At 45.3% G+C, this 25,783-nt stretch overlaps 2 protein-coding genes and 1 long non-coding RNA gene across 6 annotated transcripts; 1 reads left to right on the top strand and 2 right to left on the bottom strand.

Moving 5' to 3' along the window:
- Positions 1–379: 379 nt before the first annotated feature.
- LOC133495924 (uncharacterized) lies at positions 380–6,174 on the bottom strand. The gene is made up of 3 exons (XR_009793685.1): positions 6,048–6,174; positions 5,825–5,955; positions 380–501 (listed from the first exon to the last, which is right to left on the bottom strand). It is a non-coding gene; the product is annotated as an uncharacterized LOC133495924 (long non-coding RNA).
- cpxm2 (carboxypeptidase X (M14 family), member 2) lies at positions 424–18,273 on the top strand. 4 transcript variants are annotated; one of them, XM_061810980.1, is made up of 15 exons: positions 424–499; positions 638–1,095; positions 2,942–3,043; positions 5,829–5,938; positions 6,129–6,268; positions 8,511–8,595; positions 9,965–10,115; positions 10,198–10,286; positions 12,549–12,672; positions 12,795–12,991; positions 13,963–14,142; positions 15,196–15,493; positions 15,679–15,818; positions 16,719–16,818; positions 17,247–18,273. In XM_061810980.1, exons 2-15 carry the CDS (start codon positions 858–860, stop codon positions 17,516–17,518), a joined length of 2,226 nt encoding a protein of 741 aa, XP_061666964.1. In that variant the 5' UTR covers positions 424–499; positions 638–857; the 3' UTR covers positions 17,519–18,273. The 4 variants fall into 4 exon arrangements, with proteins under 4 accessions (XP_061666964.1, XP_061666965.1, XP_061666966.1 ...); XM_061810981.1 differs by lacking the exons at positions 424–499; positions 638–1,095 and adding an exon at positions 2,651–2,718; XM_061810982.1 differs by lacking the exons at positions 424–499; positions 638–1,095; positions 2,942–3,043 and adding an exon at positions 3,950–5,371.
- Positions 18,274–22,069: 3,796 nt separating this feature from the next.
- On the bottom strand, positions 22,070–24,335 carry LOC133495799 (G-protein coupled receptor 26-like). Its single transcript, XM_061810763.1, has 3 exons — positions 23,662–24,335; positions 22,500–22,613; positions 22,070–22,313 (listed from the first exon to the last, which is right to left on the bottom strand). The coding sequence occupies exons 1-3, from the start codon at positions 24,333–24,335 to the stop codon at positions 22,070–22,072; spliced, it is 1,032 nt and encodes a 343-aa protein (XP_061666747.1).
- Between the last annotated feature and the right edge of the window lie 1,448 nt (positions 24,336–25,783).

Raw genomic sequence — 25,783 nt, 5'->3', positions numbered from 1 at the left:
CAGTCGAGAGGAAGAGGAGTGGGCGATTTGAGAGATCAGTGTGCCAAGGAGCGTGCCATTCCACCCAAAAGAGATTCGCTTCTACTTTCAAGACTTTCACACAGATGGATGTTTTTGTTTTGTCTTCACTTTCTCAGTTCATTCCGAACCGGTTTTGTGCAATGAAGCGGTGCACTTCTTTTAGCTCATTGAGTTCGTCTTGCCTCATCTTGACGACATGTCGAAAGCTGTGCCGACGAGGGGCGCGAACGATCCGTAGTTCTTCTTGCGACCTCCTCTCCGCCCGAGGCGAGACCTTCTCTCTGCGTCCGGATAAAGTTCCACAGACGGCAATTTGAGGACAAGCTGAACGTTTTTTCTTTTTTTTTCTCCTCGTAGCTTATCAGGTGCTCGACTTCCCAAAAGGAGAGAGAGGGGAAACTTTCCCAGGGTTCCAGCAGACAGAGTGGGAGGAGATGGAGAGGAAAAGTGGTTCTTGAACTCTTCCCAGAGACTCCATGTCTGTGAAGAGAAACACACGCAACACACACACACACAAGATTTCTTTTGGAGTCACCTGCCAGCGTCCAAACTCAAAGCTCTTTCCCTGCCTCTTTTCCCTTTGGCGCCTCTCCCTCCCTCTCCACATTTTTCACAGACTGAGGCATCCATGGACCCTCTGGCTCCGCCGCTCTCGTCAGCGACTTGGAAAGCTGGGGGAACTTTGTGAACTGCGCCGAGGAAAAGTATTGGATGGGACGCGACGTGGCGGAGGGCAGCAGCAGCAGGCTCCTCGGGAGTTACCACCACGACCCCTAAGTGGAGAGTATCCACCTCCCACCCACCCACAAATATACCCTCCCCACTTGGGTGGTGTCATGACGGGTCAGCGCCCAAGTCTCCTCTTCCCCCTGGCTCTGCTGGGACTCCTGGCCGGGGCGGCCCACCTCAGCCAGGGCTCAGCTAGCGATGACGAGGACTATTACATGCAGGAGCTGCTGACGAGGGAGCAGTACGCCCGGGTCCAGATGTCCGAGAGGCCTGATTGGCGTGAGCTGCCCAAGCTAAACAGTAAGAAAGCGGCCAAAGGGAAAGGAGACGGCGGCAGGCAGGCAGGTAAAAATCGCTGACGTTCTGCATGCTGTCTGTTCTCAGTCAAATTTTATTGACCTGTGAGAGTCACGTTCTTGATCCTTTAGAAAAATTTGATTGGCTCAGGGTAGGTTTATCACAATGGTTCCTGGTTGGTTAGGGGTAATGCCTGGAGTCCCCAGGTTTCAATTTGGAGTTGGGGTTAGGTTTAGCATTTGTGGTAGTGATAGACTAGAAACAGGGTTAGGTTTCCAGAATGAGGATTTCAGGCTTCAAAAGTTAAGGGAGCCAACGATAGGGTTTGTGTTTGAACCAAGACCATTCTTCCACACGTATGTATGAAGGTTTAAGTTTTAGACTAAGAATTGTGCTTCTAGATTGGTTTGACGTTATGGGGTCAAAATTAGGATGGGTTTAGGGTTAGGGTTACAACTACCGTCCCTAACCTAATGTTGTGGTTGTTGGAGTAGGAATCTCTGGTTTGGGTTAGGGTTAGGGTCAGCGTTTGAGTTAGGGTTCAGGCAAGACTCTGGGTTAGGACTCAGGGATTAGGGTTTCAGGGTTTTGCTCAAGAAAAGAGCAATACAATTTCATATGTACGGTGCGACACATGAATCCATCATAATACTGTAACTCAAACCAGTTGCTCTAACATACAAAAACGTGCCTTTCTATTTTTGGGTAAAAACACAGAATATTAATTGTTTTTCTTTCTTTTGTTTAATATTCCGCTAATCTGTCTTTCTCTCGTATGCCGCTTCATTAAGTCAAACAGAGAGTTCAGGTTCGCCGCCGAGTTGGACCGTCCTCCGGGAACTTCTGCGGACAGCCTAAATCAATTGACAACATGATGGATGCGCTGGGAAAACGTACTCAACAACAGCGTCCGCCGCACCCCCCTGCGTATACATCCATCAAAGCCGCGCGCGTTCCGCCAAGTCGACTTCACGTTTTCTCCCCCAAAACAATGGCGTAGTGCTGTCTTCTTTAGGTGGAGAACGTATGAATTCATGCAATGACATTTAGCCGTTTATCTCGGAATGACCCGTCCACAAAACCATACGCACCAAGTAAATGGAGCAATCTTTAAAGACCTTGTACAGTATTATCGCATTACCTTGACACACAGTAGCGTACTGAGCTAGCGTGGATCCAGCGTTTAAGTGCTTGTGATAATGGAGAGCAGCTGTGCACACAACCTGACCTCACGTGTCACCTGTCTGTCTGCTTCATACATCTAAGAGCAGCAGAAACCAGTAAATGCACATCTTGTAGATCCTCTGATACCTGAATGAAAGTATTTCCTGACGAGCAATCTTACCCCGTGTAAAGTTCGTCTTCCCCCTCTCGAGAAACGTAAATCCAATAACCATACCCCCTTCTATAAATGCAGAATCTGCTGACTTCAACTTCTAAACGCACGTTTGCGGCCGCCGATGATGACCTGATGCGTTCCTCCCGTGCGTGAGTCGGAGGCTAAAGACTTTCAGATGTGCAGCGGATCGTTATCACATGGGCGCACTCTTGACGTTGGGCTAAAGCAAAAAAAAAAAAAGAAAGAAAGAAAGAAAGAAAGAAAGAAAAGGAAAGGAAAACGTTCTCCTCATTCCATCTTTTGTGGAATGTGACTCCCCAACCTAGTCATGGGTAGGTTGATGGATGAGAGTCCGAACTGTACCCCAGTTGAGGGTCTCCGTCCAAATTCGATTGTAAGATCATGACTTAAAGCAGTTTCTAACCACCTAAGAACATTTTAATCACTTTTCCATTCTCTTTGACAAAATTCTGTCAGTCAAACATTAGAAGAACATCTAAACCAGAAGCAAACGCGCTCACGTGCCAGTCGACATTTTTTTTTTCTCCCCATCAGACAAATCGGCCAACAAAAAAGCAGAGAACAACAAGAAGGGCCACCAGAAAAGCCCGAACGGAAGCTCGGAAGGAGACGGACAGCCGACGCGCTTCAAAGGTGGTGAGTGGGAGAAATTGTTAACTCTTCAGTTAGTTAGTCTTCATTGACAACTCTGTCCACAAAGTGTCGGACAGTCTTCTTCTTCTTTTCCTTTCGGCTTGTCTCGTTAGGGGTCGCCACAGCGTGTCATCTTTTGCCATCTTAGCCTATCTCCTGCATCTTCCTCTCTGACCCCAACTGCCCTCATGTCTAAGTAACAAAATAAATTTGCTGTTGTTGAATGATTTCTGAAATCTTTGACAGAAATAGTCCACTTCATATTTATGTAAATACAGAGTCATTTTATCATTTCCTGTGTGCATTTGATTTAAAACCAGCACTGACATGAGCGCTAAATGTCTGATATGAAAAGTTTGAACGGCGCGACTTTGAGGCCCTGGACCGTCCGGTACCTCGTTTTTTTTTTTTGCCGTTCACTCAGACCAGATGTTTTATTCCTGAAGGGTTCTGCCCGGAGGATTACATACAGATGCGGTTAATGATTTAAAGCTCGGCTGCAAATTTAAAGCCCGGTGGGCTCGTTCGAGGGGCTCTTAATATGTTATGATCGTTACTCCGTTCGGACAGCCTGCACAGGGATTCCAAGTGGAATTTAAATGCAGTCTTTGACGGTCTTTCGCCTTCAGGCCTGTTTTGAGATGTATTTCCACGAGCGCTTGTTGTTAACTGCCACATTGGAGAGAATTTCTGGTAGTTTTATTTTGAAGTCGCGCAGCTTTTCTGGTCATTTACAGTAGAAAATGTACACACAGGGGAAAAACACAGTAATGTTTAACAGAGCAGCTGAGCTCATGGAACAAGTGGGTGTGTGCAAAAAAAACGAAATGTACAATCATAGATCAGTTTTACATAATGTGGATAGAAAAGCTTGCACAGCCTTGTTTGAATCTCTCTTAGTTACTGTCGAGTTAAAGTCGTTTAAAAACGCTTTTCTCTTCTGAGAAATCAGAAGCAGATTTCAAATGAGAGCGAAAACAGCAGTCGTTACCAGTCATAAATTGTACTACGTGTCGGAGCAATTCGACAGCCGTGAAGCTTCTTGAACTGGCGCTGGCCCGCGGTCGAGACAGAGAGATTTCTCGCCAGGTGGCCGTCGACTTCAATGTCGGTTGGCGCGCAATGGGCAAAAAAAAAATTGCAAAGCCTAAGCCGTCAAATACTCATGGCAAGAAATAGTAAAAAGGAAGAGTAAAGAGGATTTTGGGACACTCTCTGTTATGATTTTCATTTTCTTTGGCTTGAATACATTTTCCTACATTTACAGTATACAGTACATTAGACAGCAGGAATCAATTTAGCTTGTGGCGCAAAACAAAAAATTGCCTCATTGGATGTTTATTTACTCCCCAAAATGAGGGCACATTTTGGCTGGCGGAAGATAAACGTCCACATTCGCAGTGCCCATAAATAACTTTTCTTAGTCTGGCTGCGTGTGCAAATGGTCTTCTCAGATCTTGCGTCACTCTTGAACGGGAAAAGCGCAGACAGCGGCGAGAAAAATTATGCCGGCCGCAACGCTTCCATCGCCGTTACGGTGCCTAGAAGACCGTCCAACGCTTTCACTTCTTTCGCATTTCTCTTCGCCTCTGCAAGCACTTAATGGCCGACGTCCGCTCCAAACTCCACTTCCAGCTGCAAAATGAAAACATTCCTCGACGATGTGCAGCTTTTTTTTTTTTTCCCCCCTCCGGTTTTTTATTGGGGCTTAAGTTTTATAAAAGAAGGGAGCGTATATTGATGTCGTCGACTCATTGAGCACTGGCAGAAAAAAAAAAAAAAAACACTCCTTGATGAAAATTGCTTTTCTGGGAGACAATAAAAGTCAAAGCCATTACTGCGTCGTACTGTATGTGAAGATGGGTGGATTTACGGAGCTGGACTGGATTCTTCTACACAAAGCGGATTCAGATTCAGAAAACTATTCAACGCCGCAGCGCGATTAATTCCCTGACTTTATGATAAGCGTCAAACTGGTGGCCACGTCATCTTTTTTTTTGTGGTCAGCAACTGCAGGAATTCATATTTTGAAGCTTATTAAACACATAATTTCCGAATAGCAACATGTGGTTACACAAGTTAATTGTATTGGCTAAGTTAAAGTAAGGGTCCGAACACATATGAAGATAGAAGAAAAAGAGAGATAAAAGAGATTCAAACCACAATGTCCCTGCAGTGTTTTACACGGCAGAAATGGAGAAAGTTGAAGTTGAGGGCTGCGTCCACTTGTCCAGCGTCCTCTAAGTCCCCACGGTCCAAGTTGTGTGGTCCAATGTAGGCTTCGCTAGCATTAGCTCGTCCATGGTTATGTAATTTCACTCACAATGGTTGGTAGGTGTCCTTGTTGTCTTCCTCCTTGCGGTCCAATTTAGGTCTCGCTAACGTTAGCTCGTCGCAAGCGTTATCTCGTCACTAGCTTTAGCTCGTCACTAGCGTTAGCTCGTCGCGAGCCTTAGCTTGTCGTTGGTTATTTAGTTTCACTCTACAATGAGTGGTAAGTGTTACCGGCCTCAGAAATGGGCAAAGCCGCTCCCTGGTTGCAGGATTAGAGGATAGTAGGGGTGAGGATTTGGATTTTGAGGAGGTAAACAAAGCTCAGAGGGAGCGCGTGCATCCATTCAAATGTCCTGCCTGTCATTGGCACGGATAGAGGAATATTATTTGTAGCAAATACTTAACCATTTTCAGAGCAATTAAGTCCAATGGGACAATTTTACGCAGCACATCGCTTTATGAGTCACTCGTCTAAACCACCGTTTAAATTTCCCTTTCACTGCGTTTTACCCAGAGTGCCCCCCCATGGGACTGGAGACGCTGAAGATCGACGACTTCCAGCTCCACGCGTCCACCACCAAGCGCTACGGCCTCGGCGCGCACAGAGGTCGTCTCAATATTCAGGTGAGGGTTGCGCTCGCCTGTGTTAGAAAAAGAATTGAAACGGTAAGATACTTTAATATTGGCATCAGACCAGTGCCAGCACAGTTGAAATATTAGCATGTTAGCACACAATTGCGCACAGCAGCGAGAATCCGGCGTCCATCTGGACTAAAGCTCCACTGTCCGACCCCCGCCCCATTTCCCCCCACAGGCCGGCCTCTACGAGGACGACCTCTACGACGGGGCCTGGTGCGCCGGGAGGGACGACCCGCTGCAGTGGCTGGAGGTGGACGCCAGGAGGCTGACCAAGTTCACGGGGGTCATCACACAAGGCCGCAGCTCCCTCTGGTCGTGAGTACGCACGCACGCCGAGGCGCAGATGGTCACGCGGCGAGGATGAAAAACGTCCGCTGGCGCGCGTCCGATTTGAAGGGGGATCGCCGGGGAGAGGGGACCGACTTTCCCAAGATGTACCGGAGTGACATCTTGAGCTAACTTATGTGGAAATCTATTTTCTTAAATCAGTGACATGACACACCAAGAGCAGGATCTCTCAAAAGGAAAAATAATATTTTACAATTTCGCTCAATTGTTGGGAGTGTATCATAAAAACTAACAATAAACTGTTATCTTGATACAGGTAGAGTGATACTGTATGCTAAGCGGTAACGATACGTGGTGATATGGATACTTGCTGGCACCACCACCACATACTGTAGATTTGTTAGCCTGTCTATGACGTTTCCACGCTATGTGGTTGTTTGGAATACACAATGTGTCGTTCTCTTTGCTTCACGTATAGTTTGACAGGAAACCTGAACTGAGATTAAGCAGCGTCAAGCCACTTTTTTGACAAATTGTTCACCTGCTAAACGGCTGCTTCTTGTGAAGTCAAGGTCACTCGTATTTTAAAGCGCGAGGTAACGTTATGATATTATAAAAGGCAAAGAAATGGCAACATTTTGTCCCGCACAAGTGGACGTAATGAAGTGTCGTGCCGAGTGTTTTATGTGCGGTGGCCGTCCAGCAGACAGCCGCAGAGGATCCCGGCCCGCCGGGCCCCGTCTCTGCGTGCCGCCTCTGCCGTGACACAGGCGGCAACAATCTAGCGGGATGTTTGTCAGATGATGCGTGACGGCGCCCCCGCAATATCACAGCAAAGACAAACACATGGCGGCGGGGCTTTAATCTTCCGCTCAGCGCAACAATGCAATCGAGCAGGGGCGGGGTCGACTTTTGTGCTCAAGTTAATGCCAGGTTAAACACAGATGAAGCTGAATAAAATATATATGGTACATTATAAAAATGGATGGATGAGGAATTAAACTACAATAAATAGATAATATAATACAAAAGGGAAAATGAAGTACATTTCAAATTTGCAACAGGATAAGCCTCTCAGCAAATGGATGGATATTACACAAATTCTGATCATTCAAATCCTTGGCGGGCCAGATTGACGGAAGCTAAAGTCTGCTGTCTGATAGAATTCGACAAATTCCGAGCTTCTTAATTGCAAATACAGGGATTGACTTCCTTGAGGCGATTCATTTCGAGAAGAAAATGAAAGCGCCTTAGCGTGCCGCTCTTTGCATCACCCGAGGTCCACGAACGCACCGACGCCGAGTCAGAATCTCGCCGCAATTAGCTCCGCGGAGCTGGCCTCGCTCGCGCGTTCGCTCCACGACGGGGCCTTAATTAGCCGAGCCGGGAATTCCTCTGGGGCGGGACCGGCCGGGAGCTGATGTCTTTATCGGGGAGCACAGGAATCTCTGCCAACCTACAGCTCGCATGATCGCGACAGCATTCTGAGGCATGACGGGACGTCGTTGACCTACTTTACTTTTGATTCCAAATCTCTGCTCTAAATTTGTATCGAGTCGTACTGAGGAGCTTTTGTACTTCATTACTGCACTTTGAAAAAGCCTACCACTTTCAACTGTGCTACTGACCAAGTTACTTGACTGCCAGGGTCACACACACGGAAAAAAAAATGATTCATTTGTTTGTGGGTTAGCTGGTTTGCTAGGTCATGCTAACACATTTCAACAAGTCCATTTAATTGTTTTGTGACCCAAATAAAACATCTATCACAATGTTACGTTTCTAAATTAGCAGTGTTGGGCAAAAATTAAATGTCATTGACTAATGAAAAGCAAAGCTAGTTTGTTTGTTCTTCAGTTCACTTGCTAGCACTTCTTATCATTTGTTTGCTAGCTTGGTTGTTAGTTTGCTTGTTAGTTTGTGTTTTGGTTGGCCAGTTAGTCTGTTCGTTCTTTCGTTAGCAGGACTTTGTCAAAACAAACAATGACTAACAAAGCCAAACCAGCTTGTTGTCTACAATGTTTGCATGTCGCAGGGTTAATTTCTTTGCACGCTAGTTTTTAGCTTGCATGACTTTGGTTCATTACGACTTTTCCCGTTTCTTAGCTCATCTGTTAGCAGAGTTAAAAACATTGCTCTACCGTCCTTTTCCAATGAAACAAAAAGTGAAATAATGAAATTTAGCTAACTTGTATTGTATTGTGTGTTGTAGAATCCCAGTTAACGGTGTCTTTAAGGGTTAACTTTTCTTTGTTTTTTTTTTTCACAGGAGCGATTGGGTGACCTCCTACAAGGTCATGGTGAGCAACGACAGTCACTCGTGGGTTACGGTGAAGAACGGCACCGAGGACATGGTGAGGATAATGTTTGGCTCCGTACTGCAGCGCTGCTACAGTTACGCGCAAGTTTAATGAACTGAGAGTCAATAGTAAACACAAACGACCCTTGAGAGGAACGAGAAGCTCATCTCAGATCTCGCAGCCATCAGTAACTGTAATTATGGATGGTAGAAATGTGATTAAGTAGCTATTCTGCGCCCTGGTTTGAATTGCCGCAAGCCGCCCACTCGCGGGCCTACTAGTGCCAAATGCCAGACGCCACCGTTTGTCTTTCGAAATACCAACAGGGTGCAACGGCCATGGGCGTTAAAAACATTGGGACAATAAACTCCCAAAAGTTGAACGACATTCAACGGGGACCGTGGAAGATGACTCCAGTCCTTTTCACTTAATGAGCTTTCATGCAGCGTCTTTGATGGATTATGCGCTGCCCCATATGATCAAATGCAGTTTCCTTGGAAGTTTCCCAAAAAAAGTGCAAATGAATTATTAGTGGGCAACCTACAGCATAGGAGCCAAATTACAGCCCACAAGTATTTTGATCTGGCAATGAATACGTAAAAAAAAACATAATAAGGTGACCGACCAATGAAAAAAAGGTAGTCCACCAGTTTGTTCATGCGCTAAAATGCTAGTTTGCTAGTTTGTTTGGCCGTTAGTTAGCAGGATTAGAGTGTTAGTTTAGTAGTTTGGTTAGTTTCTTTGCTAGCTAGGTTATGCAAAACCTAGCTACCACCTAGTTTTTTTGTTAACCTGTTTTTTTTTTTTAGCAATACAATGTAGCGCCGCCAATGAATGAAAAAAAGTATTACTGTAATTTTTAGGTTCGCTAGTTTACCAATTAGCTGGTTAGTTGTTTTTATTTCTTTGTCGACTAGTTAGTGTGCAAGCTCGTTATTTAATTGTTTTGTTAGCTTGCTAAATAGCTCTTTAGTTTGCCGGTGTGCTAGTTTGTTAGCTGCTAGTTCATTCGTTAGCTTGTTAGCTCAGTTTTTCATCAATCGGCTAGTTCTGTTTTTGTAGCTCGCTAATATGTTTACCTCATGGAAACTGTCACAAAAAGGGAAAACATGTTCATTCATAAACAAAACCTGAAAAGCATATGAGTCTGATTTTTATTTTTTTTTCACTTTTTTAGTATATATATATATATATATATATATATATATATATAATATATATATATATATATATATATATATATATTAAATGCCATAAACTGTTTGCCTCTATTTTTGTGCCAGGCCTACTAAGCTTTTTTTTTTTTTTTTTTACTTCACGTCAGGATTGATCCTTGATTTTTAATAATCAAGATTTAAATGTGCCTCATATGTCCTAACTCAGCATCTTTTTTTTTTTTTTTTTCGTTTTTTTGCCTTAGTAGATCTTCAGAGGAAACAGGGAAAAGGAGATCCCGGTGCGCAACATTTTCCCGACTCCTTTGGTGGCTCGCTACATCCGAATCAACCCCCAGTCCTGGTTCAACAGCGGCAGCATCTGCATGAGGGCCGAGATCCTCGGGTGCCCCCTGCCAGGTGAGCCGGGGGTCGCCGCGGGTCGCCTTACGTTTTGTTGCTAGGCAGATTTCCTGTGGTCATTTGTGGTTTTGCCAGACAGACCCGAATAATTATTACCACCGACGCAATGAGGTCATCACCACCGACGAGTTGGACTTCACCCTTCACAGTTACAAGGAAATGAGGCAGGTCAGTCGCCCGCGGCCATGGAGAAAATAGTCATTTAAAAAAAGAGAATCGAAAGATAAAATCACTCAGTTTTTATTAATATATCCCAAGAGGTGTTGAATTAATTGATTATGTTGTCTTATTTTACTAATTCATTTTTTTTTACTTTTACTCAATTTTACTACATTTAATGTTTCAGTTACCTTTTCTTCTATGAGAAGTTCATAATTTTGGAAACACCTGCCCAATCAAAGCTATATAGCAAAAATAAAATAAAAAACAAATTACATTTTAATTTAATTTGCCATGTATTTATTCTATTTTTATTCAACTAAGCAGCCCAAGTGCAAGTGTTTAATTATTATTTCTTTGACAATTTCAACCAAAATTATTTTTTAAGGACATAATTTTAATACTAATCTTGTATTCTATTTTTGGTTACCTCATTTAAGGTTATAAAAGGTTCCAAAAATATATATTTAAAAATGTAAATCTGCTCAGTTTGACACTTTATTACAATTAGAGGTGTTAAACAGTAATTTTATTTTTTTAAATTCATTTATTTTAACCCTAAAGCATGCCACTCATAATTTCCCTCTAGGAGAAGGTCAAAACATTAAAAACACCTGCACGATAAAGGAGTGCAAATAAAGCTCATTATTAAATGACATGAATTGTTTTCATACTATTTGTAAGTATACTATACTATTAAAGTGATTATTAAACTGCGTTTAATAGGACGACGACATTTACGATGTCCTGAACGGCTTTCGTGGACCACGGTGACCCCCACCCCCCCCTCCTTCCCCCCCAATCCCCAACACAGCCATCTGAGTGCGGCCATTTTTTTTTTTTTTTTTTTTTGATGCGGTGCCTTGAATCACTCCAGCGCGGTGATCAAAGTCAACTAAACGGACCGCGTCCTTCATGGCTCTGCGGCCACAATGCGTGTCTGTCGGGCTTCAAGGGGAGGTCCTGGTGAAAGAAAAGAGCTGCTATTTTTAAAGCCCTGGAAGCCTTTTCACCTACCCCCGCGGTCAACCCCCCCCCGTGACATTTCATTTGAGGGTGCAGGTAACTGATAGCGCTCCGCCGTCAACCCGGCCGCTTTTACATAATGTACTGAATATGGCCCATTGTGGCTTCTCCAATATGGAGCAGCCGCACGCCGTCGCGGTGATTAGAGGAAAAAGAGGAGAAATTACCTCGTTTGCTGAAGAGGCAGAATGAGAATGGAGGGGGGGAGGCTTCAAGATGAGGAAAAGTGTGGTGGTGTGGGCTGGGCTGGGCTGGGCTGGGCTCCTAAAGTCTTCTCTGCCGACCTAATCCTGATTAGAAGGACAGATCTACAGTACTTTTACAAGCGCTATTTTGTGTTAATCGCTTCCCAAATGTCTTTTGGCTGCACCGCTTGGAGTATTCATGTACGTTTGGGCCGTTCTGGCCGTCCATCCATCCATTTTCTTTGCCACTTATCCTCACGAGGGTCGCGGGGAGTGCTGAAGCCTGCCCCAGCTGTCAACGGGCAGGAGGCGGGGTGCACCCTGAACTGGTCGCCGGCCAATAGCAGGGCACATAGAGACAAACAGCCGCACTCACAATCACACCTAGGGGCAATTTAGAGCGTCCAATTCATGTTGCATGTTTTTGGGGATGTGGGAGGAAACCAGAGTGCCCGGAGAAAACCCAAGCAGGCACAGGGAGAACATGCAAACTCCACACAGGCGGGTCCGGGATCAAACCCAGGTCCTCAGAATTACGAGACCAACGCTTTACCAGCTGAGCCCTTCCATGCATGATGACATGCCGCACTTTGGTTGAGGATAATTGCTGGAAACCTGCAAAGACTGAGAACTGGATAGTCCTCAATTTCGGAAATATAACAACTGTCCATGACCATTTTCCAAGCCGCCAATCCTCACAACGGTCGTGGGAGTGCCGGAGTCTATCCCAGCTAACAAGGGCGTTGGGTAAAACGCTGCCTTGTGCTACAGAGTGCCTCATCGTCAACTGCGAGTGGACGCACGTCACTGTACAGTCAAAGGAGGTCCTGCTTTGTTCGCTGAAGACCCTCATTTTTATTTGAGTCCAGTTTTTGCTTTGTCACAGGGTGCCGATCTCCGAAAGAGCGGCGAAGTTCTCGCTCGACACCGGTAGGGTGCTTGGGTTCAGTGCTCTGGCAGTATAAACACTGAGTTTGCGCGGGATATCGCCGAAAATCAAAAGGCGGCGCTACGTCGAGACGACAGGAAGTGGTAACGTGTTTGTTCCGTCCCTGCACAGCTGATGAAGGTGGTCAACGAAATGTGCCCCAACATCACTCGCATCTACAACATCGGCAAAAGCCACGGCGGCCTCAAACTCTACGCCATCGAGATTTCCGACAACCCCGGGGAGCACGAAGTGGGTGAGTGCCTTCGCGCCTGATTACCAGAACTACCAGAATAACTTCGGAAAATGAAAGTTGGAGAAGTGGGAAATGTACCTTTTTCGGAAATGGACTTTTTCAACCCGGAGTCTGGCTTCCAGGTGAGCCGGAGTTCCGCTACACGGCCGGTTCCCACGGCAACGAGGTGCTGGGTCGCGAGCTCCTCCTCCTGCTGATGCAGTTCATGTGCTTGGAGTATCTCTCGGGCAACCAGCGGGTCCGACACCTGGTGCACGAGACCCGCATCCACCTGCTGCCGTCCGTCAATCCCGACGGGTACGAGAAAGCCTTTGAAGTGGTAGGTCCGCCGTGACGGATGCACGTGTCGTTTCTTCGGCGGAAGGCGGGGGTGGTTCTCTGGGGGGTGGCTGACGTGCGGGACGCCACGTGCGATGCACGCCTGCCACGCATCGCCTTCAATCAAGAAAATGTGATTAATGAGTGGAACAGAACACCGCCGAGGCCAAAATGAGTCAACGATGTGAATCTAGGTCACGAGTGCACAAGATATGGCACCCGGGCCAAATAGGGACCGTTCCGGTCGGTCATCTGGCCCAACGGGCATTTCCATTATCAGGAGGCCTGCAATATTTGTCGCCTTAATTTATCGACTTTTCCTAAAATTGGCTAATTTAAATTGTTTATTCACTTGTTTTTCATGTATCTCAATAAATAACTGGATTTTGAAAAAAATACCATAAGTAAAATAAGCAATTCTATATGTACATTACCATTTTTATTTTATTTCATCAAATAAATTTTGATTCCTTGGGATTTAATTTATACTAAAAACACAAATTGGGAGCAGTTTTTATTACAAAGAGTACTTTACACATTTGACTTTTACGTGTTAACAGTACAAATGATTACATTTTAAGACATAAAAATAAATCAAAATCATTTTCAAAGGGTTGAAAATAATAGTACAATATCTTAAATACATCTAAATACAGATCATTTGAATCTTTTTCTGCTTCTTTGAATGGAAAACCCCTTGAGATGCGCCGTCTCATTTTTTTTAGGAGGGTGCAACATAAGTACTAGTCATCGAATAAATACAAAAATGTGGCATACATTTTACATATTCTACATCCGGTATGGACAAAAAAATGAATTTTTGTCAGCTCGTTAAATTGCAACAAACATTTCCATTTCCGCCACTTTTATGATGCACAATTAAAAAAATAAAAATAATACTTTAAAGGTTCTCACCCACGTAGAGTTCTTGTCGTGCCCACACAACCTGAAGCGGTCTCGGTCCTTGCGCAGGGTTCCGAGCTCAGCGGTTGGTCCCTGGGCCGGTGGAGCAACGACGGGATCGACATCCACCACAACTTCCCCGACCTCAACTCCATCCTGTGGGAAGCCGAGGCCAAAAAGTGGATCCCGCGCCGGATGGCCAACCACTTCGTCTCCGTTCCCGAGTGGTACCAGGCCAAAAACGCCTCGGTCAGTCTGCCTTGGTCGCGTGAAGTCTGAAAAGTAGTCACTGTATGTTATTCTGCTTCAAAATTATGAATATTATAAAATATTTGACGTGCCTTTGCTTCGCCGATTCAAACCATTCCAACTTGATGATTCTCGGCTAATTTTGGAACATCTTTGGAACAATTCCCACATTTTCACAATGAAATTCACATATTAAAAGATATCTTACACCCCCCCCAAAAAAAATAGAAATGAAAGGATAGTTTACATCCACGTTTTGCGACTTTAACCATCACATTCTGTTTGTTAAAAGTCACAAAGTGTATGACTCAGAATTCTGAGCCGAACCCCCCCCCCCTTTGGCAAACCCCACAGCGAGGGGCATCCATGCCTGGAGAGGATTTACACACACACACGGGCAAAAAAAAGAAAAAGAATTTAAAAAATGGAGGAGCACGTGGGCGTAGAAGCGGCGTCTATTTCAGGAGGAGCGGATGCGCCGCCGTCTGTTAGTGAGAAGAGGAAATAGAATCCGCGTGGCTATAAAAAGCGCATCGGCGGTGTTGTGACGTTGCCTGTTGTGAGTCACGCTCTGGGGGGGGGGGGGTTCCAAAATAGCTGCAGAGGTACTAGGATGCCCGGCCCCCCTCCTCAGCATCGGGACCGCTACGCCGTTAGCTCGAGGCTGATTAATAAGCAAACGAGCGCAATATCGTTGGCTAGCGGTGCTAATCCTAATTGCTTTTCACAGAGGATAAAGAAAATATGTTCGTTAATGATTTATAACAACACCTCACAGATGCTATTTGATCGCCCGTCTATGCCATTTTGCATTAAATCTCGTTTTTCTGACCAACTGCTGCTCGTTGTCTCGCGTGTTAAGTTCACTGACCGCCGTATACAGTAGAATATCTCAGATGTGTGTTTGCAAGTCAAAGCACAAAACTCATCTGGTCACTCATATATCAGGGCACCACTGTTTAACAGTGGTTCTGACATCTTGATGATGTAATTCTGATTTTTATTTGAACCCCGCGCGCACACCCATCACCGCCCTTATGTACACTGCCGTAGGTTGCCGTAGAGACGCGCGCTCTCATCACCTGGATGGAAAAGATCCCCTTCGTCCTGGGGGGCAACCTCCAGGGGGGCGAGCTGGTGGTGACCTTCCCCTACGACAAGACCCGCTCGCAGGGCGTGACCCGGGAGCAGACGCCCACGCCGGACGACCACGTGTTCCGCTGGCTGTCCTTCGCCTACGCCTCCACCCACCGCCTCATGACGGCCGCCAACCGGCGGGTGTGCCACAGGGAGGACTTCGCCAAGGAGGACGGGACCATCAACGGGGCGTCCTGGCACACGGCGGCAGGCAGTCAGTGAGCTCATTGAAACGGGCCAAAAAAAAAGTATTGGGACACGCCGCGCATCACGTGACCGACGCAGGCCGACGCTTCGATTCTCGCTCGCTTTTGGGTGTCCCAACACTTTTTTTTTTTTGGTGATCGCGTCGTGGAAAGACGGCGCTGTCACGGAGACGCGTGTGTGCTCTGTTGGCAGGCATGAACGACTTCAGCTATTTGCACACCAACTGCTTTGAGCTCTCCATGTACGTGGGCTGTGACAAATTCCCGCACGAGAGCGAGCTGCCAGAGGAGTGGGAGAACAATCGCGAGTCTCTTCTCGTCTTCATGGAGCAGGCAAAACAACGCACACACTGACACACACATATGCAGCCCACGCGCATGAAAAAAAAAATAATAATAATAAAACACACCTGACTGAGGCCAGTCGGAGGTAATTTGAGGATCCTTTCGGCACATCTGACTTCGCCTGTGCCTCACTGGATACATGAAGTTGTACTATTAGTTTGCCAAAGTTGAAGGAGTAGTGAGAACATCAAACAGATGCTGAAAATGCTATTATGGAGAGCATATCATGGATATCAAAGTCGTTTGAGCGTTTATCGGGTGTCGAGGATATCCATCTTAAGACTTAATATACTGTATAGTATAGTATGGTATTAGTATAGTGCAGTATAGTATGGTATAGTACAGTACAGTATAGTATGGTATAGTATTAGTATAGTGCAGTATAGTATAGTATTATATAGCAGAGTATGGTATGGTATCGTATGGTATAGTATAGTATCGTATGGTATTAGTATAGTGCAGTATAGTATAGTATAGTACAGTACAGTACAGTATAGTATGGTATAGTATTAGTATAGTGCAGTATAGTATAGTATTATATAGCAGAGTATGGTATGGTATAGTATAGTATCGTATGGTATTAGTACAGTGCAGTATAGTATAGTATAGTACAGTATAGTGTGGTATAGTATAGTATGGTATGGTATGGCATAGTATTGTATAATATAGTAGAGTATGGTATGGTATAGTATAGTATAGTATAGTATGGCATAGTATAATATGGTATTAGTATAGCATAATATTATATAGCATAGTATGGTATTAGTATAGCATAATATTATATAGCATAGTATGGTATTAGTATAGTATAGTGCAGTATAGTATAGCATAGTATAGTATGGTATAGTGCCGTATAGTATAGTATATTGGATGTTGTTCCATGCACAGGTGCATCGTGGGATAAAAGGCGTGGTGAGGGACCTCCAAGGCAACGGATTAGCCAACGCCACCATCGCCGTGGAGGGCATCGGCCACGACATCCGCACAGGTACACAAACACGACTGAAGCTCTTTATTTCTTTTAATCACCAAAAGTATGTGTTTTTTTGGGGTTTTTTTTGGTTTTAGTTTGTTTTTTAGAGTTAATGCCTTGAAATAAACGCGGCCTTCAAAGCCAAAGCAGCATTGAAGTCGAGAGGGTGAAATTGAAAGTGCTTCAAAAGTACATCAGCCATTTTTATGGCCGGAAGAAATTATATTTACAGTTAGCGAACGATTTACTTCTCAGTGCAAATGTATATTATTCAATTATGCTTTTTGCAGGTAATTAATTGTTTGAATTCAAATCACTGGCTCAAAGGCTAAAAAAAAAACAGTAATAATAAAAATAAGTGAAGCAGCAGTGTGGCAAAAGCAGACTAGAAGAAATCTGTATTGGTCATGATTTTTTTTTGTATTTTTATTTTTCCCCTCCAGCTGCCGACGGGGACTACTGGCGCCTGCTGAACCCGGGCGAGTACCGCGTCACGGCGCGGGCCGAGGGCTACAGCATGGTGAGCAAGAGGTGCGAGGTGGGCTACGCCATGGGGGCCACCCGCTGCGACTTCACGCTGGGCCGCACCAACCTATCTCGCATCCGGGAGATCATGGAGCGATTCAACAAGCAAGCCGGCGCCAAAGCGCCCGCCAGGCCGCCGCCGCCGCCGCTGCAAGCTCGGCGGTCTGGAGAGAGACGACCGGGGACCTAACGCGATGGGGTGGGAAGGACTAAGGAACGAAACCAGAACCTATTCGTGATTGCGGGGATGATGATGATGATGATAGAAAGCAAAGTATTATTGTTGAAAAACATCTCAAAAATACACTCTCAAAACTACATTTTACAGATTTATGTATATATAAACCCACGTTTGTGTGGGGATACATTCCAGACCCATCCCTAAATATTTTTTTAAAAACGAATTTTAAAATTTTTCTCATCCCTCTCACAAGTTTTCAACATTAAAAAAAATTTTTAATCATGTTTTTGGTGTCTATTCTCAGTTTTGCATTAATTGTCACTCCCGATCAAGTTTTACTGTCAAACCAAAGAAATCAATAGTTTTGTATAGCAAAAGTTTGTTAGCTGAATGCTAACATACAATAGGAAACACCATATGTGGGCTAACCAGAATTAGCATGGATGTCACAATAATTACAAAGCCTGATAAAACAGCTACTTTTCCACAAATGGAGCAGCAACACATGCAGACAATACACACAGGCATGTATTCTCTGTGCTTTATGGGAATGCATGTCGGGGACCTTCTCTAGCTCTCTTTCCTGTAATTCAACATTGATTTTTTTAAAAAAAAAATGTAAATAAAAGAGAAAACAGACACTGCCTGAGCATCTACTCTCATGTATGTACATAGAGGACCTGTTAAATTATGTAAACCACATCAGACGCAATGCAAAAAAATATGCACGTCGCTTCACAAGAAATAAAGTCCATCTACGCTAACCGTGACGCCGTTTGGATTTTGATTTTAGAGTCACGTTTGCTTGTAAACTTGACTTTGGAGTGTCAGCGGTCAAAACGGTCAACGGGGGCGAGCAGGAGAAGAAGAAGAAGAAAAGCAATTTGCGTTCCCGCGGAGGTGTCCAATTCTCACTTTGGCCGACGCGCGTTTCGGCGGGGATCACCGGACCGAGCGATCTGGGTGTTTATGTTCTCCGCTCGATCTCGAGGTGCGAATGTACGTAAACGGGCTGGCCAGGCGCCGCCGCCGCCGCCCACCCTGAGGCGGTTCCAATGTAGCCGTCGGAAACTCAACCGCAGAAGGGGTGGAGCCATTGAGTCCAACGAGTTAAACGTTAATGCTGTATGACAATTTGCAGTGGAAATTAAAAAAAAAAAAAAAAAAGTCAACACACCTCTGTTCAAGCACCAGATCTTGTGATATTTTTTTTCATTTCCTTATTAAAAAATCCATCCATTTTCTGAGCCGCTTGTCCTCACAAGGGTCGCGGGCATGCCCAAGCCAATACATAGCATAATATTTCATTAAATTATTACTGCATACTGAGAGCTGGCAGTGCTTTATGATAACTTCCAAACTAAACTTGCACACGCTTGTGCAGAAAAATAGATTACATTTAAATAACATTTGTCAAAAAATACACAAAAAAAACATTGAATACGGGAGGATGAAAAATGGAACAGATCCATTTCAAATAAACTATAATACCCTGATAAAATAATAAAAATAAATTGATTAAAAAAAACTCATTCAATGGAAGCATTGCAAATTCATTAGTTAAAAATAAAATATATATTTTTTCAATCATGATCAATATCAATCAATATCATGTAACGTTTATTTTTAAATATGTCATGAATTTATTTAAGTTGCATTGTTTCAAATGTATTTTTGTTGGGTTATTTTTATTTATTTATTTATTTATTTCCCCTCTCTCTCTCCTTTCCTTGCTCGCTAACTGAACGTCTGGCCCCGTCGGCTTCGATTTAATTAATGACAGCAGCATGAGGACGCGGACACGTTTCCACTTTAATGATGGAGGACACCAAATCCGAACCCGCCATCGCGTTCTCCAGCCGCATTTACAAACATTGCCATCATTATCGTCAATATCACATTATTATCATCATCATTGTGTGCAACAGTTCGCTCTGGAGGTTTAGAACAGCAGGGCGGCGGGGGCTTGGGGGGGGGGGGCGCGCGTGGGGGCGTCCCACAGCAGAGCTTCTTTGCATCGAAATCAGCACATTCCATGACAACACAATGAACTTTCTACCAAAAATACCATTTTGAAAACAACCACCAGTCATGACGTTAATAACTATGTCGTCCATGTGCAGCATCGCCCACGCTGATGAACGCGGATTCGAGGTCGTACACGCACGTGGAATAAGGCAACGGTTCACTCTTCACATATGTGTTGAAAATATTTTGAATATATTTTGAAAGGAAAATAGTCTACGTCACCCATATTACAGATTTTAAGGCATAAGTTGTCTTGCTGTGTTGTACTGCACTCCACAAACTAATACTGTAATTATTCTTATTATTATTATAACACTGTCTTCTTAAATCATAAATTCATCATTTCATATTTACATAAATATAAAAAAATCACTTTATGTAAAATCGTTGTTGTTTCATACCAAGGAGTATCAAGACCAAATTATTAAAAAAAATATGTGAATTAAAAAAATAATAATCACAAGGCTAACTTAATTAATACATAACAATAATGCAATTTATTTGGAATGTGAGCCAGATTAAAACTTTCTTCTTATTTATTTATATGGAGTGCATTATTATCGTATTGTTAGTCCCGTTAAACTTTCCCCTTTCATTAAAATGTACTTTTTGAAAAAAAGTGTGTAAAAAATGTGTAATTACAACTTGTTGATGACTGATTTTTTTGTAACACTATATTTTTTTTTCATTAAATCATCACAACTTTATTCGTAACATTCGTAATGTTACAACTTAATTTCCGCAACTTTATTTAAACGACAACCATTTTCGGAACTATTAGCCCAAACTTCATTTCAACTCACTTCTCATAAACGTTAAAAGGTTTTTTTGTAAAAATTACAACCCTAACCTTGTGCGTTAAAATTTGCTTTTTATGAGACCATGAAAAAAGTACGACTTCAATTTTTTTTGGTAATATTACAAATCTGTTCTTGTCCATTAAAGCAAAAAAAAAATTTTTTTCATTATGTAACAAAGACTATTTGTCAAACATTGTGTTAACGTAACATTACGTCTTTTTTTTGGGGGGGGGGGTTGTGAACTGTGTCATGTCATTATCCAAGCCGCTTATCCTCACAAGGGTCACAGGAAAGCCGGAGCCTATCCCAGCTAGCTTCGGGCGAAAGGCGGGACTATAGCCCGAACTGGTCGCCAGTCAGTCGCAAGGCAAATATCGACACCATCACTGAGCAGGGAATCGACCCCGCGCCGCCAGCACCAAAGGCAGGCGTGCGTACCACTACACCATGAGTACTTCAGTTCTGAACTGTACTATTTAGATTTTCTTTTGTAGTGTTCTAATGCTTCTCGGTAGCTTTGTTGAAGTACATTGCAAAAACAACAAAAACCGCTCGAGATGAAGTGTTTCTGAGTCCTGTTTGTGCATATTGTAAAAATGGAATTTCTTATGATTATATTGATTATCCCGCACCGGGGGTCACCGACCTTTGTGAATAGGCGAGTCAGTTTGAGCCATATTTTTGTAATAACAAATTTGCTAAAGGTCATTTCAACTACAGCCTACTGGATTCTATATTTGTAATAAATATATTCATCCAAGTCACCGTTGTCATACCCAAAGCCCGCGGGCCAGATGCGGCCCGCCACGTGATTTTATGTGGCCCGCGGAGGCGAATTCTGCGGATCAACTTCCGTGATATTTGTTCAAATCTGTACCAAAATTTCAAATTGTCATATCATAAATGATGATACTGAAGCATTTTTGTGTTACCAAACATCAACAATAGTTGGAAAAAAAAAAACATTACCCTTGATTTCTGATTCCGAAACTAGGTGATAAATTAAATGTGCAAATACGGTGGGTCAGTTCAAGATTTTCATGGTTTCAGTCAGAGAATCCGCAACTGCAATGTGGCCCCCGATAAAAACGGGTCAAAGAGTCAACATTTCAACAAGGTAGGAAACAAATGTTAATATGCAACTGTGCATTTCTATAAATGTCTGCTCGTGTTGACATTTTCAAAATGACCACTTGAACAGCATTCTTAGGAAATCACAACGTCCCATCATTGCTAAGCTATTTTTAGAACAGACTTGTATGCTACTTATGTGGTCCTGGGGGAGGGTGGGGGGCTGCCCAACACACACACATAGCGGGACGACAAAGGTCTGTCGGTGAATAAAAACTACCTGAAGGCCCGGATTGAGTCCAATCAGCTCGACGCAAGGAACAATCCATGGAAGCATCAAAGAAGCAAGATTGCGGTACTGTGGGACTGCGGTCCGTCCACTTGAAGAGGAATAAAAGTCCGGCTACCTGAAATAATCTGGATTAAGATTCACTGGAGTACAATTGCGGGATTGTGACAGTTCAGTGCTACATACCACTCTTCAGTAAATAACTCGCTGTAGTAAGATTCGGTGCAGCTAACCTTTGACCCCGCGAGAGGGTTGCGCACCCGCGCTGAATCCACAGGGGCTTCCACGTCACCCGCGGAAACCGATAACTCCCCCCCCCACCACCACCACCGCCCACGGATGTATCGTCGCGGCAACCCCCGCGTCCGCCGCTCACTCCGCCCTGGGCAAAGCGCCGCCGCGGCCCCCGCGGCCCCCGCGGACCCCGAGGCCCGACCCGTTCAAAGAGCGGCTGCGCTTGAGCAGCCGGTCCGCGATGTCGCCGCACGTCTTGCGGTACTGGTGGCGCAGCAGCGAGTACACGAAGGGGTCGCACGCCGCCTTGCTGTACGCCAAGCACTTGGAGACCGTGCCCCAGTGGGGGCTGATGGGGACCGCCGGGAACAACTCCACGATCCTGAAGCCGGGAGAAGACAGAATTGGAAAAAAAAAAAAAAAAAAAAATCAATCAAAAGTCTCAATTTTGTTCAAGAATTTCGGTGGGGTGGGGGGACAGGAAGTGGGGAGGGTCTTCACGCCGCAGCATTTCTTTCGCGCGCCGGCAACAGAACGAGTCGAGACCCCCAAAAGGGGTCTGGCTCACCTGGTGATGACGTAGGGAGCGAAGCAGAGCATGAAGGTGCCGATGAAGGTGCTGATCTTCCGGGTGGCTCGTTGCCGACGCCGACGCTGCTCCTCCAGGCAGCGCTGGCGGACGCTGCAAAGGAGAGAAAAATAATAATAATAATAATAATGACGTTTCAAAAGGGCCACGTGGGCCATTTTCCTGTGGCCACACGCTTGTTTCTTCCAAAGCGAACTCATCCAAGCGTGTCTTTGCGCTGATATTAATAAGCAGAACATTTCGATCGGAATATTTACGCCAGTTATAATCCGCTAGGACGCAGGTGTCAAACTCAAGGCCCGGGGGCCAAATCTGGCCCACCACATAATTTCATGTGGCCCGCGAAGGCAAATCTATGAGTATCGAATTCCATGATTTAAAAATGAACAAATAAATAATCTGTACTATAGTTTCAAATTGTCACATTATGAATGATAACGTTGAGATATTGCTGTGCCCAAACAACAGCAATAGTTCAAAAACCCGTCACCCTTGATTTGTGATTTCAAAAGTCGCTCTTCAATTTCATCTGCAAATATGATGTGAACGATTTTCGTGGTTTCACATTCATAATGGCCCTCTGAGGGGAAACTCACTACAATGTGGCCCGCGGCAAAAATTGGTTCGACACCCCCGCACTAGATGAATTGCTGAATATTACCGTAGGTCATTTTTAATAAGGCGGCACGGTGGGATCAACTGGAAAAGCGTTGGCCTCACAGTTCTGAGGTCCCGGTTTCAATCCCGGCCCCCGCCTGTGTGGCGTTTGCATGTTCTCCCCGTTGCCTGCGTGGGTTTTCTCCGGGCACGCCGGTTTCCTCCCACATCCCAAAAAACATGCAACATTAATCGGACGCTCTAAATTGCCCGTAGGTGTGATTGTGAGTGCGGCTTTTTTGTCTCCATGTGCCCCGGGATTGGCCGCCGACCAGTTCAGAGTGTACCCCGCCTCCCGCCCGTGGACAGCTGGGATAGGCTCCAGCGCTCCCCGTGACCCTTGTGAGGATAAGCAGCTAAGAAAATGGATGGATCATTAGGATAAAGCCCTAAAGTCTGGCGTCATCTGTAGTAGCCATCAACACGCACACTTGTTATGATTTTTTTTTTTTTTTTTTTTTTTGCGGAGGGGAGTTCGCCTCACCTGGGGTGGATGTCGACCAGCAGCACGAGGGTCTGCATGGTGATGACGTCGATCCGCCGGCAGTGGAAGCGGGCCACTTTCAGCACTTTGAGGTACGTGACGCACAGCACCACCAGCGACAGCAGGAAGGTGAAGGAGTGGAAGAGGACGGTGAAGACCACGAAGGGGGTGCGGCCGCCGGCCCGGTCCCTCGGCGCGGCCAGCGTGCAGGCGGCGTACAGCCGGTGGTAGCCCAGCCACGACAGGCAGGTGGCGGCCATGGAGAAGCCGATGGAGTGCGCCCAGGCGTAGCCCAGCACCAGGGCGGCGTCCCGGTGGCGCATCTTGGAGTGGTAGCGCAGCGGGAAGACCACCGCGACCCAGCGGTCGATGCTGAGCGCCGCCATGCTCAGCATGGAGTTGGTGGACAGGAAGGTCTCCAGGAAGCCGGCCGCCCGGCACAGGGCGTCGCCGCCCGGCTGGGCGCTGCCGGCCAGGGCGGCCAGCGTCAGCGGCATGTTGGCCACGGTGAGCAACAGGTTGCAGAAGGTCAGGTTGAGGTTGAAGAGCCCCGGAGCCTGCTTGCGGATCTCGGGGCTGTACACGAAGCAGATCAGCACCAGGACGTTGGACAGCAGCGACACCACGATGATGGCCAGCACCGAGGCGAACACCAGAACCTCCGCCGGCTCCATCCTCACATTAAACTACCGCCTGCACTTTCAGGGCGCTCATATCCGTGCGGCGGCGGCGGCGCTCCCGGAGCGGCCGCGGTCGTCTCCCCCGGACCCCCTCCCCGTCCTCCTCTCCACTACAAAGACCATCAACAGAAGGCTTCCCCCGCTTCTTCTTCTTCTTCTGGCGAGAGTCAAGCAAACGCCGCGTCCGCGGCGGAGGGCTTCTGTCGTCCTGCGATGCGCTCGCGAAGGCATCAGCGCCCCGCACGCGCCGCGCACTGTGTGGAATCGAGACCCTCGCACGCAGGAGCGCACATTCGCACAAGGGGGGTGCGCGCGTGCAATCAGGACCACTCCACTGCTCCAACTACCGGAGACGAATTCCCTGTGTGGTTTTTTCCGGCGAATAAAGTCCGGCTCCCGTATCCGAATCCGACCCGGTGTGAGAGTTTGACGTTTAGTCAACAATGAAAGTGCAAATCACTTCGACATATAAAATAACGTCAAATGTAAAAAGAAAATATTCAATGAAATAATTAAATGTCAAGCCAATAAATATGCAAATGAACAGAGGTTGAAAAAAATGTTGCATCAGTGGGTCATTAAACTGGGGACGGGGGATTCTTTGCTATAATATTGTACTTTATGGAATATATGGAACATTTTTTCTTCCACATTTTGTTGCTTTAATTCAATGGACATTGTGTTGCTCCTTGTGTGCCCATCTTGGCCAACGAGAGGCAGCATAATATCCATCTGTCCATTTGCTTAGCCACTTATCCTCACAAGGGGTTGCGGGGAGTGCTGGAGCCTATCTCAGCAGTCAACAGGCAGGAGGCGGGGTACACCCTGAATTGGTCACCAGCCAATCGCAGGACACATGGAGACAAACGACCAATCGCACTCACAATCACACCTTGGGGCAATTTAGAGTGTCCAATTAACCTAGCATGTTTTAGGGATGTGGGAGGCAACCGGAGTGCCCAAGAAAACCCACGCAGGCACGCGAAGAACATGCAAACTCCACACAGGCGGGTCCGGGATTGAACCCAGGACCGCAGAACTGTGAGGCCAATGGTTTACCAGCTTCTCCACTGTGCCACGCAGCATAATGTGAAATACATATCACAACTACTCAGTAATCTGCAGTAATATTTGTCGTTCTCCACAGAGGATAGAGAACGTATCCTCACAAAGGTGTGTCTGTCTACATGCGTTGCTCCATTTTGTGTTCCAATACACCGTTCCAACACCAATACTATTTGTTGGTGATTTTATTTATATTTTGAATATCAATTCATTCAGTGTATATTTTCAAATTAGTGACTTAAATTATTTGAGCATTTTTCGAAGAATACAAAATTGTGTCCAATAACAACAATGTAACGTCACATTTTATGAGGATTTTTTAAAACAATACTGAGGCAAGTATGGACTCAAGTACGCATGGTAACAAAGTATTAGTA

Source organism: Syngnathoides biaculeatus, chromosome 22, assembly GCF_019802595.1.
Source record: "Syngnathoides biaculeatus isolate LvHL_M chromosome 22, ASM1980259v1, whole genome shotgun sequence".
In the NCBI taxonomy this organism is placed as follows: domain Eukaryota; kingdom Metazoa; phylum Chordata; class Actinopteri; order Syngnathiformes; family Syngnathidae; genus Syngnathoides; species Syngnathoides biaculeatus.
Note: the sequence above shows the minus strand (reverse complement) of the source record. Positions and strands in the feature narration are given on the sequence as shown.